Source organism: Penicillium maclennaniae (assembly GCF_028827695.1).
Source record: "Penicillium maclennaniae strain IBT 15551 chromosome Unknown utg000003l:1.0-5670915.0:1.0-5674809.0, whole genome shotgun sequence".
NCBI classification, from domain to species: domain Eukaryota; kingdom Fungi; phylum Ascomycota; class Eurotiomycetes; order Eurotiales; family Aspergillaceae; genus Penicillium; species Penicillium maclennaniae.
This window is the reverse complement of record NW_026623215.1, coordinates 5404546-5421093: the sequence shown is the minus strand read 5'-3', so window position 1 is coordinate 5421093 and position 16548 is coordinate 5404546. Positions and strand designations below refer to the sequence as shown.

The window sequence follows — 16548 nt, the reverse complement described above, 5'->3', positions numbered from 1 at the left end:
ATGCCGAGCGCTAGTTATCGCTTAGAATCCTTCCGTCCTTGGAAACCTTTCCAAGAGAAAGAGCAGCCTTTGCGGGATCGCTTCGGTATTTGTCGGTACCCAAGCCCGGTCTCCATATCTGCGACACCGTCTCCTTCCAATCTTAGCAACCCCTTTTCAGAGAGCCAGGAGGTCTATGATCCAAAACCTGAGCGGCATCCCCTACCTGCTCGCCCACCGGTAGAGGTTTGTTTAAATGGCGGTCTACAATCGAACATTCAACACGAATCGGAGGGTTTGGGCCCAATATGGCCAATCAATCCTTATCCCGAGACCTTCGACATAGATGACTCCCTATTCCCTGACGATCTCCCCAACTCTGGAGACGTTGATCGTACCATGACCTTCGAACAAATCGCCCCGGATTCTGGGCTTCTATTCCTTGACTTCGACTCAAATAGCCGGGAGCTCGCTTTCCCTCCTAATCAGCAAGCCTAACCTGGGTTTCTTGAAAGCCCCATCCCCCGAAAGTCCAACGATTGACCCGGCAATTCTGGACGATAATCATACCCGCGATTTTGAGCAGGCACAACGAACGGCAATTACACCTATCACCCCAACCATTTCACGCAACATTCTAGTTGAATATTCTCGCTCCCCGGTTCGAGACGCCCGTTGCCACAGAAAGCAACAGGATTCTGTCAGGCCCGTGAAAGCTGGTCGGCCGCCTGCCAAAATCAGTAAAGTCTCAGTTGTCATCGACAATCGCCCAAAAAACAGGACTAGCCGGTCCGGTCTGGGACTCGGCCGCAAGAACGTATCGCTTCCTACTCTCCGTGCTCACTTCTCTGCCCTTTCGGTCGAGGAAAGACTACAATTCTTGTCCTGGCTATTCGAGGGTGCCTTATCCATTGCCTCCACGTGCCTCACGGAAGTGATAGATCCCAGCACGTAAACAGAGATGCCGAATTGGTCGATAGGCCACGTACACCTTGTTCGAGAAAAGGGTTATTATGGTCCGACGAAGAGGCTGACTTACTGGTGAAGCTCAGGGAAGAAGAACACCTTGCTTGGTCGGAGGTGACCGAGCGGTTTAATCAGAAGTTCCCTGGAAGGACTCAAGGCTCTCTACAAGTGTACTGGAGCACAAAGCTTGGGAAACGACGGTCGTCCCCACCGGAAAACGTATAGAGGCAGTAGCATCGATTTTCTAATATAACTTGGCAATTATGGATGGTGTGTCTCTATTTTTCCGATCATATAAGTTGAAAGGAATTAAGAGTGTTTAGCAAAACGTTCCGCATGAGGCACCTCCAAAGTTTCAGGAGTTTATCTCACGAGCGAACGGTCTTAATTGAGGGGGACCACTCCTAACGTTTGTTTCGCCTGAATAGTTCAAACGCCAGCAAAACCATGTCCCTTTCAGCCCGAAGCATAGTGAATGGTCCTTGCTGCGAAACAGCCTCTTCGGACAAAGTAACACTCCGAACTTCCTCCTCAGTGAACCAACAATGATAGAGATGCTCCTCACTGATCTGGACGGAACTTTGACCAATTGGCTGCTGCATCTCGTGGGACCAGACTCTCTGCGCCATTATCTCTTCGTTGTGATTGATGATGAATCCGAGCGTCCGCATGACATACTCCTGTTTTCTAATTGGGCTTAGGGTTTCTGTGTTACGTGCCAAGAGGACAGTTCGGAAAACTACCTGTGCGTTTAACGAGGGTATCAAGACTAGAGAACCGAAAGAGGAAGAGAATCTATCTGGTGGACTGGTGTTTGATGTCCCACCGATAACGAGCGCCATCTCTTATCATCCCGATTTGGTAACTTTGCTCCCATCGCCAAACATACAAACATCAGGATGTAACCTAGGGCTTCATATGGTGAATACCAGGCTACTCGTCACAGTCTGCTTAAGATAGAGTGAGATTGACTAGATTACTTTGTCTAGTATGTACCGGAAGGGGAAACTGATGCTTTTATATTTGAATTTTGATTTCGATGTTCTCATGTCGTCCCAGACACCCAGCCATAGACAACTGTCTTTGCACCAAGCTCCCCACCACCATAATGCAGTACTATACCACCTCGGTCACTCAAACGAAAGTCGACAAATACTGGGTCTCGATTTCTGCGATGATGCTAGGAATATCCTCCCAAGCTCGTGCGATCGTCGTCACTATGCGGCTATGCGACAGTGAAACAGCAATCCTGATTGAGAATGCCCTGTGGGCTCAGTCAGTCAAGTTCAAAATTGGAGAGAGGACAAGGTACCCTACATATAAGAGAGAGTAGGCACGAATTGGCCGAGTTTGCGGTGAAGAGTGCTATGGGCATATTGATTGAAGGTACTATTAGACATTTCCGGTATAAATAGTCGACAAAGGAAATTGTATTGAGTGAGGATCCGTGAGATTATATTATACACAGATCAGTCATGTCAGTGGTGATGATGGTGAGAATTTTTGTGCTCTCGCAAATGACTTGCGTGCGGTGCGGCCGTGATCATGGGTTCCTTCTCTTGATTAGCCTCGAGAGTCATTTCTTCCATCATATCCTCAAGATCGCGCGCTGCGTGGTCGAGAAAGCCCTTTCCATCATCGGTGAAAAGAGGAATTGGGTTCTTCAAGGACTCCTCGGTGATTTCCACCTCTGCTCATTGTTAGCATCATTCAACGATCACATCGACCTTAAAAGGATATCACTTACTCTTAACTACCCAGGTGGTGGGATCATCAGGATCCTGAGCCCTCTTGAACACAGTCATCTGTGCCGCGAAAGTGACGGTACATCCATACCCACGGCCCTCGTTAATATTAAGCAGTGCATTCCACTCTGCTCCGATCGCGCACACAGCGTTGCTGGCCTTCGAAGATAGGCGTACATCTGGATTTCCCTAAGTGTTCAGCCCGCCTAGAATATAAGCCATCCCGAACGGTGTGTAGGTAAGTTCGCCCGCGTAAGACAAATCATAGCCGTTGGTTCCGCCATTCACGAGATTGATTCTGTACTTGCGTGGCTGACCGGTCCAAACATTCTGAGTATCCCATCCGCTCCATTTTATGTCAACGCCAGTTCTCTGAATGGGTGGATTAGTGACTGCTGACGATTTCATAATACAAGGGGGAGTCTGCTAACCTTGTCCCTATATTAGATATCAGGGTTTGGATCGTGCCCTGGTAATCCTGCTGCTCCTTGGTTACACATGCAACTTCCTATACGTCCTATGATTAGCATTCTGGACCCTCAAGGGAACATGGATGGGCGAAAAAGGGGTGGAGAGTTACTCACCGCACCAGTACCTCCTTCCTCAGAGCTAGATAGGTAAATTGTTAGCAGACATTACGCCATACCGGATGGAAAAATAGACATACGAATTGACTGTTGTGGACTATTAGTAAGGTTGCTCAGATTGGGGTTGGTTCACACTGCCTACTCACAAGGAAATTCATCGCACGAGATACTATCATCATAGCCCTCCATTATGGTATAGTCAGTCGGTGCCGGAACTATAACACGCTTACCATTGACAGTCTGCGTGCTTTTCCAGTTATACATATCCTGTACTTCTGTTGGCCACAGGGCAGTTTTACTCTGCACGCACTCCTTGGACTTGGCAGAGCATGCATTGTGTCGATTTCCAGGTTTTGGTTGCTCCTCAGTTGACCAGTAGGTAAGCTCCATTCCATTTCCTTGGAGTTTGCCTTGATTCTTCATCATATATGCGTAAATATTCTGGCAGATACCTGTTCATCGTGCATTAGAGCTTTTTCGTTCTTAAATTTAGTGAAAATGAGGGGCACAAAGGCACGGAAATAAGGGAAACATACCAATAAATGCTACCGAAGGAGAGTTCCCCATCGTGTTTTGATTGCGGTTCGTGACATAGGCTGTGCCAAAAAGATCGCAATTGTAGAAGAGCGCAGGTAAGTTATAGCACTGCTGCTGTGCACGCTTGGTGGTTGTTGTGTCCGAGTCCGAGTCGTCGCTGGTCAATGTACAGGAGGAATTGCCAACACCAATACTAGTCGAACATTGCACCAGTCCACCAAAGCAGCCAGGGCCGGTGGTATTAGCGGCGAGGCTGTCCACGCTGCTCCGCTTGGCAAGGGGGTCGTTACCTGAGTATGTGATGCACGTGTTATCCACCAAGACAATCGGGTCATCAGGGGAAGCCACCTCATACGTGCTGCCCCAGTACGCAAGATCATTGAGGAAACTGGTTATTCCAGTCAGTATTAGATGGAAATGAAAGTATCTGGGCCGGATAGTACTCACGAGACGTCAGCGGAAACAAAGAAAGAGTATACGTAATCGGCCCAGTAGCAAAATCCCGCAGACGAAGTGCCATCGTAGGATACAGATGCAGATGCATTGACACCTAATGAAACGGTGTTATCGACACCAGTTGTCACATATCCAGACATGAGATCTCCGCCCAGGACAGAGATACCGAATTTAACCTGTGGGGTCAGTGTCACTGTGAAAAATCATGTTAGCTCTGCGCAAGGAGGAATAGCTCAGATAAACATACAAGCCATATTTCCTTCTGCCGTCAGGGAAGCATCGAAGACAGGCTCAACACGGAAAGTCTGTGGATCATCACCATTAAGATCTTCGGGCATGATGGTCGCATCCGCACCACCGTCATCCTGAGGGAAATACACTTCGGCACGGGGCCACGATGCAACGACGCCGGCGTTCAGCTCTCCAGAGATACTGAGCGACGCATCCAGCTTACCAGTCAGCTCAAGCTCTGGTCCAATACTGATTAGACCTTTGATGGAGAGACCGGGGAATGTAATGCCGCTGATAATTGATTGTGTTCCGGTAGTTGACTGCCAGACAGCCTCCCCGCGAAGGGTTAAGAGAATCTGCAATCATCAGTCAGTAAGATCAGGCAGAAGTAATTGTAGGTGGAAGGGCCATACCGCTGCTTCAGGCGCAACTGAGAAGTAACCATAAGCGGCAATCAAAGAAGGGGATGGGAGAATGGCGCCCTCAAAGTAATATCCATACTGGGCATTGAGGCCCAAATGGATGTTGGCGTCAAGATCCACGGTAGCGGTGATATTGAGATCAGGACAATGACCCTCAGCGTGGAAGAGCTTGACGGTTTCGTCGTATTCCATCGGAAGGGACCCTTGATCATCCTTTATAATTGTAGTCATCTTGGACAACCAATTACTAAAACTACCAAACCAGCGCTTACGCTTGCTAGATAGGGTGTCGGTGATATGCTTCCTGTATAGATGTCAGCATTATAGCGAATCGAAGCAGAATGAAACAAACGTACCAGTATTCAAGAAGATTGGTGTAATCAACTCGGAAATTAACATCTCCCTGTCTCTCCGGCGATGCAGCGGCCAAGTTGTAGTCAACAGTCAATTCGTATGTATCGGTGCTTGAGCGCGGTAAGACATTAGAACGAGCGGATTTGCCAGCAGAGCCCATCGGAACAAGGCTAATAACCCGTGCAAATGGACCGGCTCCGATATCTTTGGGTATCTTCACGATCGTGTTGTTTGCACCACCATCGAAAATCGACATACAACCACTGGTACCGTTGATGAAAGAAGAGGAGCACTGGATATGATACACCTCGATCTCATTATCGAAAGTATCATCGCGGTATTCAAACATGCTTCGCCGTTCGTGCATCTTCAGAGACCGCTTGGTTAGTTGTTCCTGGTCCACGAGGAAGGTCCATTGATCGACAAGACTCTCGTCGTATGCTTGCGGATCGCCATCGATCATGACAAATGCAAATGGATCTGTACTTTTATCATTGGTTGCTGGGTAATCATCAGTGATGAACAGAAAAACTCTATAGAATGTGATATGATCGTACTATCATCGTTTGATGTCTTCTCAACATCATAATAGTACATCACATGATCTTCATCAGGATACTCAAAGAGATCTGCTGGATCCACAGGCCGATTTTGGGAGGCAGAAGGGGGATCGCAGCAAAACGAGTTGTAAGGCGCGTGTCCCACTCCTTTGCCACATTCCCAATAATTGTTATTGTTGATTAACAAATCAACTTCTGTACGCCGAGTAATAAGCACCTTATCGCTCGGACAGGTGTCGCAAAAATGCCAGTCACAGTTTTTGTATGTGTCTGGGGTCGTGAGTTTTAGTGTGTTCCACGCACAAGAGAAAAGGATAGATCATACCTGAAGAAGGGCAACAGAAACTGTAGAGGTGTTGACACGAAGTTTCCGCATCGGGGCTCAAGTCTATAAAAGGAGGTGTTAGAGAAGGCGAAAGGCACACAGAACAAGAGGGTGAATCTCACTAGATCCTCCAGTTGTGCTTCCCCACTCGTTTGTTGTCCAGTTAGTAGGGCAGGATTCTGCGCATCCACTCCAATGGCATTGATTCAGCAGACTGTTGGTATTACAACAAAGTGATCTCTGGTTGATCACGCATTGTATGATTCCAGTCCGATCATTGTATGTGTCTGCCACCAGCTCATACTTGTTGTCGCCACAGGTGCTACTGGTCCCAGTACATAGGCCGAATTCATTTCCTCCCTCCCAAGTGCAGCCCTTAGGCATGGCATTAGTCGGGCAGCAAATCATGCGATACTGGGCATTGCCGTCAGTCTCACCACCAGAGTGACACTGCTTGCTGTCGGGATTCTGAAGCGCACCACCGTCACCAGACGCAGAGTGAACATAGTCCAGGACACTATACCCTGTTTTGCATTGCCCAGTGTTCACGTCCACGCAGTCGCTGATATAACATTCAGTGCCCGTGTATGCTGACAGGTCATGGACAAGTGATTTCTTCTGGGAATCTGATAGCACGCCGCCGTCGAGAAGATCGTTCCCATCAACAGCCTGTCCAAGAAGACCAGAAAGAGCCTGCCAATCATAAGTATCCTGATCAACTGCCCAGATCATGACGCCTCCCAGGCAGACTGAATTCGCGTAATCAACCTTCTGCTGAAAGGTTTGCGCATTATCAAATGAGATCCATTGGTCGCCGTTCCAGACAAGATAGTTAACGGCTGCTTCTTCGTTCCAGATGAGCTCAGAGCCCTGCTCATTAACGATCTGCGTGATCTCTAGTGTTCGTTAGCAACAAATAGAAAATTGCTCATATACACTAAGCAGGACGTGACAAACCTTTGTAAGACAGAATTCCAGAGCTATTGGAACAAGGTCCCGCAACGCCGCCTTCTGCAAATGGACAGCCAGGGTCTGCGCAGGAGAGGTCAGATAGGGTGAACGAACGGCCATAGAAGCCCATGCCCATCACGACCTGCGACGGGTCGACTCCAGCCCGCCAGAGCAGGTCGAGTGATTGTTTGATTTCCGTTAGGTTGGTGTGTGAGCCAATCACCTTTCCGATGTATCTATACCAAGTTAGTGATATATGAACACACAATGGAAATCATTAGAGAGAAGACCAACGGGTCATTGCTATCCCAGACACCATGCAAGTCATAAGCCATCAGATTGGCCCAGTCTGCGCCACCGTCAAGCATTGCGGGGACGTCGAAATGTTGCATGTACCAATAACTAGTTGGAATAGTGAAGGTAATCCCGTAGGCTTGACCAGACGCGTCAAATGTCTCTTTCAACTGGTTGATCAGCAAAACATAGTTGAGAGTATCCGCGTCTTTGCCCCCTCGGTCCGACGCCGCAGGATATTCCCAGTCCAAATCAACACCATCAAAGCCATACTGTTGCAAGGTTTGAAGAACTGTCTTGGCAAAAGCCCGTCGTTTATCCCAGGAGGAAGTCATATCAGACCAGTATGATTGCGTGTTTCCCGGGTCACTAAAAGCCTAGCCGCCAATCGACATGTAGCAGTTCAGTTGAGGATTGTTTTGTTTGAGGGCGATAAATTCTTCGATCAGCGAGTCGACATCATTTGTCCCATCGTCCATGAAATATATGTTGAAATGGGAACGGCTCGATGGCTGTCTGGCGATGCAGACTGGACAACACACACACACACTGCCTGTCTGGTGTAGAGGATGCTGGATGAGGCCGTACTGATGCCCTGTTGCGGCCGTGCGGGATAATCTTAATGCTGTATCATGGATAGAAGAAATTGGGTGAATCCTGAATGAATTGGGTAGATAACTTCTCTCCCTCTAAGTGTGTCTGGAGATATACTATGCACTGCAGACATTAAATCATGCCTAAGGCCACACATAGGCTCATTATGTCACCAATTCTCCCACTACAATGTTGAGTAAGCTATTATCGCTGAAATTTGGGCGAAACATTGCGAACGCGTAGTTAATATGTGTCAATCCGCTGACAGACATTTCGCTTGGACGCCACGCATCACAGGGTCTTCCGCTTGACCAGGACTCATAGTATCCAACAACCCGATTGAGGACATTATCTGAGCTACACGAGGGGACAGTGGGATTTCCGCAGTTGTCGCCTTGACAGCCGTCGCCACAGAAGTCGGTTCCTGTTCCGCAGAACCCCTATTGCGAGCAGCACACCTGAGATGTCAGTTAACACTCCCAAAAGAGGGTACTATGGTCTCAACTCACATTCAACGGGCAGCTAACGGTGGGATCTTTGGCATCTTTCCCACACTGGGCAGTGGCATCGCAGTTGCTGACACAATCGGTTTGATAAAATGACCCGTAACCACAGATCTGGATATTTTTTAGCAAGCGATAGAAAGGTTCTGGGATGTGATAAAAGTGAGCTCACGTCTTGGTTATCTTTCCATTGGCAACACGCTCCATTCACGTAGGGGCTAGTTGTGTTGCAGTAGATTGTTTGCGCTTTAACAATAGAACCTAACAGCACGGCTAGGAGGGAAACCCTCCAGAACCGGCTAATTCTGGTAATACTCATTGCTACCTTACTGATGTAAGTAAAGTAAACACAACGAGTGGTTCATCATCCCCGAGGAGCCCGGGCTATGTGCAGAATTTATTCTGGAGCTAAGGACAAGTCCAGACGAAGTGGGTAATATGTCGGCAAATCTCTCCGGTCTGTAGACGAGAGACTCGGAAGTTCGGTCATGTCCGGTCATTCACTTGACCCCTTCCTGATGCATGAACGGAAATTAACATACTAGGATGTTAGGATGTTTCAGGAAGGGGATTTCTGAACTTTACAAGTACCATTCACTAGTGAATCCGTGATCAAAGTATTCCACAAAAGGCAAGTAAGAGCACTACGAAAGTAGTTTGGAGAACTTAACTCGGTACTGATCGATACGAGGAGAAGGTGAATCGACTCTATAATAGAGTTTCGTTCCTGGCGAAAGTGGATCAAATAACTAAAAGTACAAGCTAGTATCAGCGCAGCCATCGCTAGTTGAGTGGGGGCGAAAAGAGAAACAAAACAACGAAGTTACAAAATGAACGGTACATACAATACCATCAGTACAGAGAAAAGACATAATAGAATTATGGATTCCCAGTCGGACATTTGCCTGTCCACCACCAACAATCATCGAGCTTAATAGAAACCAACAAGCAGTCATAGGAGGCCCGAAGAAGTTTTGGCTACTTAGAGTTCTACACGCTCTTGGGGCTACTGCCGCTATTAGCAATAGCACTTTGACCATCTACCAAAGTTCGGACTTGGTCAACACCACTGCATCTGCTGGTTGTCAGCAAGCGCTCACCTCCAATGTGACCTGCTTTCGCAGTTTGCCCGCCGCGATCACCAGGGTGACCTCGTGGTCGTCGGATGCGCTGTCTATGATCTGCGACGAGTCTTGCACAACCTCGCTGAACAACTGGATATCATCTGTTAATAGCAGCTGTGGCGCTACAGCTCAGTATAATATCACTGGCACGGTGCAAACGGCAAGCTCGGCAGGACAGGAGCTGCTCTGGAAACAGTCCGCGACATATGTCGAAGACCCCTCGGGCAATTTCTGTAATCTGGTGATTCAGAGCGCCGTATCTAATGGTGACCCGACCGTGCTCTGCAGCGCTTGTCTCTTGGACTATTTGACGACAGTTGTTAACTCTCTATGGGGACAGGAGGTTATGGACCCGGTTGCTGTGGAGAGTCGGATTCAGAGCTGCTCAGCGACGGCTTCATACTCGGTCACGTACACAGCCACGACAACCTTAACTTCAGGAACCGCACCATCATCGCCCACTTCCAATATTCGATGCAACACGACTGACCCAGAGATAACCACATACACAGTAACGGGCAATAAGACATGCATCAACATCTCCGCTGCGAAGAATGTGTCCACTCTAGCGTTGGCGGCATTGAACGGGTTAGATAGTGCGTGTAAGTACCTCACTGCCGGCCAGCTCTTGTGTCTGCCGAGTATCTGCCAGATATATCAGGTTGGAGCAAATGATTCCTGTGCCTCGATCACGAGGAACCTCACTCGTTCGGTTTCAACAATGACATTCTAGTCCTAGAACCCTGCAATTAACTACCAGTGCTCCAATCTGAACACTATAGTTGGTCAATATCTCTGTATCAGGTATGTTTCTCTGCATGGACAATTCCCTTTATTTGCAGTGGAAAGATGCTCACTCTCACAGTCCCCCTGGTACCACCTCCATTCCCAACAATTTCCCACTTCTTCCAGCCACAACAGCCGTGTATGATAACTCCTTAGTCCACTGATTACGGGGGATGTTTCTTGTAACTAATCCCCCCCCTCCCCCAGGCCTGTCCCTACTAATGCTGTGACCATATCCAACACTAACTGCGGCTATTAGTATACTATCCAATCCAATGATACCTGCTAAAGCGTTGCTTCGACATTCGGTATTTCTAAGGATGATTTTTATTTCTTGAACCTGTAGCTTGGAGCAACGTGCTCCTCTCTTTGGCTTGGTAACAGCTATGTATGTCTCTTGGCAGTCCATATAGAAGAGATCGTGCTGACCTTTCAGTGTGTGCAACCAGTGGGAAGCATTCAATTATATCTAGGCTACAATAGCAGTACAAGTTCCTACACTACCCTGGCTTCAACCATCAACCCCAACGCAACTTTGACAGCAAACCGTACCACTACGTACACATGCCCTCTCTTAGCTTGACTTTGGATTTACGCCTTATGCTGATGACCTCACAGCCACTTCTTTTACTCGTTTCCTCCTCCGACAACCACTATATCGGCCTATAATAACACGGCCTGGGCTCTCAGTCAGAACTACACTCTTTGTGTACAGGCAATGGCGTATTACAACATCACGGCGGAGACCGAGTGGACAGACAACATATACGACGATACTGCTTGGTTCTCTGAGTACCAGCGTGTGTGCCTCGTTGATCCAGGAAATTTACCGACATCCGCATTTAATACGAGCATCGTGCTAAGCACTGTTAATCTATCTGTGTCTACCCCAACTCCAGCTTCTACGGGGGCAACCGCTACCCTCAGCTCAACCGCTCCGTCAACATCTTCGGCAACTTCTACTCCGACTGGTGGAATCTCGCCGAATGGCCTCTGCGGCTCGGCGAACAACGGATGGACCTGTGCGGGGTCGACGTTTGGTACCTGCTGTAGCATTTACGGCGATTGGTAACTCCACTCTTCCTCCTACACTTTGACCTATGATAACTGACTCAGTCTTAGCGGCTCAACTAGCGACTACTGTGGCAGTAATTGTGACCCGAACTATGGTGACTGCTCTAGTACAAGTACCGTAACACCGACAGCCACATCGACTAGTGCGACCTTATCTGCAACTTCAAGCTCCAATGTCTCACCTAATGGACTCTGCGGCGCTAGTAACAGTGGCTACACCTGCCTCGGATCTCAGTTCGGAGATTGTTGCAGCCAGTATAGATACTGGTAAGTTAGCTCGAGATCAATGCAATATGCGATTGACTGACCAGATTGAATAGTGGATCGGGGAGTGACTACTATTCTTCGGCTAACTGCGACTCGAGTTATGGCAGCTGCTCGTCGTAGTGATAACTAGTAAATAATAAAAGAACCAGGTTTCCCTAGGCATAAGGCCGTGAGGTGGAGATAGGGGCAGACTAACACAGAGAGCTCTGGGAAAATCAAATAGTCAAATCGCAATTCGGCGCCCGTGATGGCGCTTATGGGTGGCAATGTCTCCCTTCGGTTACTGTTAGCCTCTTAGTAGTGCCCAGAGCGCCTCTGTAGTCGGGTAAGGTGGACTCGGTCAGTACTTCGGCGATAATCGTGTGGAGAGACGCAGCGGTTGGACTAAACCATTTCTAGCGGGTGGACTTCAGGTGGGCTTTTCCTTGGGGCTGCTTTTATTCATAGGGTTTTTTTCTTTGCTCGGCCGTGTTGACTCGATGGAGGGTGGGAGAAAGAAAATAAGTTTATGGTTGTTTGATAATACTATCGGCTCGGTATGATGGTGATAGAGCAGTCTTGATAGTCGACGAATCGTAGTTCATGAGAAGCAATAAGGCTTTGCTTGGAGGAACTGTGATTCTCGGTCCTCCTGACTAGTTTCACCTTAATTTTTTGTTGGAGGAGGATCGAGCACGGAATGATATGATCGTTTTGATTCATAGTCGGGTCAATGAGGGATTTTCTGCGAGGTGGGGTGGGGTCCACGCTGGTACATCCAGTAGTGGGCCATGTGCTAGATGCAATTTCAGAGCAAATTCCGGCCTAATTTCCCGTTCGGCTTCAGGGTCCCAACCAAGGTACGCGCCCCGCTAATGAAGCTTTCACTAGTACATAGTTAGCCAAAGCTTTCTTCCGGCATTTCCCTCTAGCGCCCGTTTATTTAAATGCTCCGTTCCTTAGACCACCACCTTTTGGATGCTTAACACAAACAGAATTGGTCACATACCCCTAAACCATGCCGAGACCCGTTCAGTATTGGCCAGGGGAAATCCCCACTTGCATCCAACCACATCCTGAACCAGATCTATCTTTTGACGAGATCAAAGAGGAAGTCAAGGGCTGGCTACTCTTTGTACAGGTTTGTCTCTATAGCGCTCCAATGTTTGAGTTTTTAATTTTTTTTTTTTTTTAACAACGATTTCAGCGCTAACTTGCAGCCAGGAAAATTGGGTGTCTGCTGCAACCGCAGGGGCTTCCGATGATACGGAATATGAGCTAAAGCACCGGCGGCACCTCGTGGAAAAGTGGGCTTCGGCTACACAGGAATTTCGTGATGTAAATATTCAACTCGGTCACTTCGGTCAAATCTCCGAACTCCCTTGAACTAACTTTTTTCTTTCCCCCTTATTCAGACATACCAATCGTGTGCACCTGTGGGTCTTCCAGGCATAGAGGGGCCAAAAACAAATTCACCCATTGAAGGCCTTCGGTACCCAGCCGAAGCACTAGAACGGATCTATGACACTCTTCAGCCAGAATGTTCCAACGGCCTTATTTGTCTTGCCCCTGTGCACGAGGCCCATCCTGAAAATCGGGCGCGATTGGTGAAATTCGCCATCCTGTCGTATGACTATGATATTGAGCCTGGGCATAATTTAGGCCATAAATACATTCCGTATGAGGCTATTCTTAACCCAGCAACCACGACCGATCCTGCGGTAGAGGATTATCTGCCCTGGCGAGATCTTGAGACGGCAAACTTCCTATCCATCTATCTCACACAGACGGGCACGGTACTCTACCTTGAGAATGAAGGCCCGTATATGCTGGTTGATGAGCTAGGCCTCGAAAGTGGGCGCCTGACAATTGTCGAGTTTGAAGTCAATGGGAGTGTCAGAGATTCCGTTGAGGTCCGCCCGTTCAATATGAAATGGCCGTATATATACGCTTTTGTTAACTGGAAAGGTTTTGACAATGTCAAACATACACATGGTGCTTATAGACACCAGAATACGCCGTGAGTCTCCCTTGACCTATATCTGCTAAGCCAACCCAACAAACTAACGATGACATCAGACTGGACATGGACCTACCGGTCGTGGATATTCTCTGTCAAGCCAAGGACGCTAACCAACTTCCAAACTCAATGCCCCTCTGTGACCGAGAGCAGTGGACCAGCGATGTCGAGCTTTATGCCCCGGGCTACTTGGCTCTCGAGGCCGAAGGCCGCGCGGGAGAGTACCCTCTAACCCGTCTCACTGTACCAAACCAGAATGTTATGAAGCAGGTGATGATCAGGGTGCGGGATCCCAATTTCTCACATCCCCTTTTTTCATTCGTTCCTTTTCGCCAATCTCCATGAATCTATCAGTTTGAAGAGAGCCGTTATGATGCCTTAGAAGTTAGGATTACACGATCGTAATTGAACGGCAGATCAACCGAGATCGAGAAAGACTTTGAATTTACCGAGTCTTCCAATATACCCAAGATGATGTCACTTATCTTTGTCTTTGAGTCGTACGTACGTTAAGCCAAGGAATTAAGAAATTCCCGTAAATCAAGATAAAGTGCTTCCCTACTGCATCGCAGGAGGAAGCTGGGGCCGAAGAATCGGGCACACCACCACCAATACTCACTAAGCCGCTTGTTATTATGAAAGGACTTCTTCAATCTTCTTTTGTCTGGCCCCGACAATCCGCTTGTGTTGCACAAGTTGTTAGTGGCAGTTTGCTTGAGAGTAGTCGCCGCAGTGCCGCGTCTTCTTTCGCATTCAATTTCTCTTTCGTACAACAGAAAGAGAAGAACCCTTAAAACAAGTAGCCTCAAATACTGTATCTCGTCGTCATTCTGCAACGTCACCAGATAGCTTATGAGCCCGGCGCGATCAGGCGACGCGTTCGTGCGCGAGGTCTGGTTAATATTCCAAGTCGCCCCGTGCCAGAAGCTAGAAGCGAACCAGTGCCGGGAATGTCGTTCCAAAAAATTAGAAAGTCACGCATAAGAAGATAGTCGCCTGTGCTACGTACTTGAGATCTCTCCCTTTTCGGTGAGTGTGGAAAAGATTTCGTCCAGGGGGGCTGGGTTCGTGTGTCACACTGCGGTCCGCAGGCCCGGGAAGAGGACTTTCAGAACTCGAACAAAACGAAGACAAGTCATCGCTAACGGCCAAGTCTTCATCATCAGAAGGTGAGGAAAATCGTGACGCTGCTATTTGTAGGCTGCCATTAGACAAGGTGTGGGATTACGAGTTACTTTTCTTGCCGTTGGATCATCAGCTTCTGGGGTATACTTTCATTTGAGACTCGTGCTATGCCCACCAACCCCTACGTTATTATCGATCTGATGAGACGCACGGGATGGAACATTACCGGGAGAGAACGGAGACAAAACAGATGCGAGTGCTAAGCCTGAACCTGATTCTCCTGTATCTGAAATATGGTTGTCTCCAGGGTGAGAGTCTTGTCCTGTACTTATGTCCAGGTCTAGAAGGTATTCCGCTATCGAGAACCGCTATACGACCCCGTTCACTTATACGAAAGACCTAGTCGCTAAATACTAGGTCTCGATTTCTGCGATGAGGCTAGGAATATCCTCCTAACCTCGTACGTTCGTCGTTACTATACGGCCGTACGATAGTGAAACTGCAGCCGGTCCGCTCCGAAACTCGGCCGCAAGATAACGTCGCTCCCTACTCTCCGTGCTCAATTCACCGCCCTCCTAATCGAAGGAAGACTACAGTTTTTGTCCTGGCTATTCGAGGGAGCTTTGTCACATTGCCTCCATGCGCCACACGGAAGTGATAAACACCCGATGGCTACATCCCAGAACGCAGATAGAGATACGGATTCGGTCGATATGGGACGTGCTCGTTACTTAAGAAAAGGTTTATCATGGTCGCACGAAGAGGTTGACCTGCTGGTTAAGCTCAGAGAGACAAGAAAGCTTGCTTGGTCCGACGTAACCGAGCAGTTCTGTCAGAAGTACCCTGGAAGGAGCCAAGGCTCTCTACAAGTATATTGGAGCACAAAGCTTGGGAAACGGCAGTAGTCCTTAATTGAAGGCATATGAAGGCAACCACAGAAGTTCTCTGGTGGCTCATCGCCAACTATGGCCGGCGTGTGAGCAGCGAAGTTTCAAGTTTTTCCCATCTTATTTGCCTTCGCGATCTTTACAAAAGACTTTCATGAAGGTGGCCGGGTCTATATTGCCATTCCAGAGGATACTATTGTTCTTCACAGATCCCCCACTGATTATGTGGATTTGAGTCCCATTCTGACCTCCACCTCCCGTGGCATCACTATTGAATACAAATGAACTTTCATTAACCTGCGTGCCGGTAAATTCATGTGCAGATCGCCGGTTAGAGCCCTCTAGGAGACATAAATATCACTGGACGCAAGTAATAGGGGGGGTGAAGTGCCATAACAATACCTCGTTTATTTCTTTCCTCGTCACAATGGAGATTGTTCCCATTGTGGTTCTATGAAAAGCCTGAGTATTGGCAGGGGCTTTTATTAACGTTTCTTTATCTCCCAATAATAACGTGCCTTCCCGGTCATAGATACGGCCTTGTCCCCTGCATGGGATACGGCGACGGTATTGGCTCTAGGGCTTTCTTGTCTTCGCATATCCATTTGGAAATGAGGTAATCTGCGCCTGAGAAATGCAAGCAGAAATGGTTAGGAGAATTGAGCGAAATTGTGGTAGATTTATCGCAGAACTTGGGCGATGGCGCGCTTATATGTGGAAATATTCGTCCTGACAAAGAAAATTTCCCGTATCCTACTGCGATAGAAGATGCATGAAGTCAC

The 16548-nt window shown here is 48.1% G+C and overlaps 5 protein-coding genes across 5 annotated transcripts; 4 read left to right on the top strand and 1 right to left on the bottom strand.

Annotated features, from left to right (window-relative positions):
• On the top strand, positions 1–1170 carry N7477_004123 (uncharacterized protein; the record flags this gene model as incomplete). The annotated part of the gene is given in 3 exon segments (XM_056965786.1): positions 1–373; positions 441–913; positions 928–1170. 3 exon segments carry the CDS (start codon positions 1–3, stop codon positions 1168–1170), a joined length of 1089 nt encoding a protein of 362 aa, XP_056825739.1.
• A 1253-nt stretch (positions 1171–2423) lies between these two features.
• On the bottom strand, positions 2424–7742 carry N7477_004122 (glycoside hydrolase family 18 protein; the record flags this gene model as incomplete). Its single annotated transcript, XM_056965785.1, has 17 exons — positions 2424–2635; positions 2693–2844; positions 2920–3060; positions 3122–3198; positions 3275–3299; positions 3358–3364; positions 3424–3729; positions 3814–4202; positions 4262–4463; positions 4518–4857; positions 4915–5227; positions 5280–5778; positions 5835–6107; positions 6163–6225; positions 6285–7058; positions 7120–7349; positions 7408–7742. 17 exons carry the CDS (start codon positions 7740–7742, stop codon positions 2424–2426), a joined length of 4338 nt encoding a protein of 1445 aa, XP_056825738.1.
• A 1592-nt stretch (positions 7743–9334) lies between these two features.
• On the top strand, positions 9335–11467 carry N7477_004121 (uncharacterized protein; the record flags this gene model as incomplete). The annotated part of the gene is made up of 5 exons (XM_056965784.1): positions 9335–9359; positions 9463–10230; positions 10864–10972; positions 11033–11218; positions 11314–11467. The coding sequence occupies 5 exons, from the start codon at positions 9335–9337 to the stop codon at positions 11465–11467; spliced, it is 1242 nt and encodes a 413-aa protein (XP_056825737.1).
• A 194-nt stretch (positions 11468–11661) lies between these two features.
• N7477_004120 (uncharacterized protein) lies at positions 11662–11885 on the top strand (the record flags this gene model as incomplete). The annotated part of the gene is made up of 2 exons (XM_056965783.1): positions 11662–11755; positions 11809–11885. The coding sequence occupies 2 exons, from the start codon at positions 11662–11664 to the stop codon at positions 11883–11885; spliced, it is 171 nt and encodes a 56-aa protein (XP_056825736.1).
• Positions 11886–12752: 867 nt separating this feature from the next.
• N7477_004119 (uncharacterized protein) lies at positions 12753–14548 on the top strand (the record flags this gene model as incomplete). Its single annotated transcript, XM_056965782.1, has 6 exons — positions 12753–12875; positions 12959–13072; positions 13270–13754; positions 13814–13975; positions 14171–14258; positions 14327–14548. The coding sequence occupies 6 exons, from the start codon at positions 12753–12755 to the stop codon at positions 14546–14548; spliced, it is 1194 nt and encodes a 397-aa protein (XP_056825735.1).
• Positions 14549–16548: the final 2000 nt, after the last annotated feature.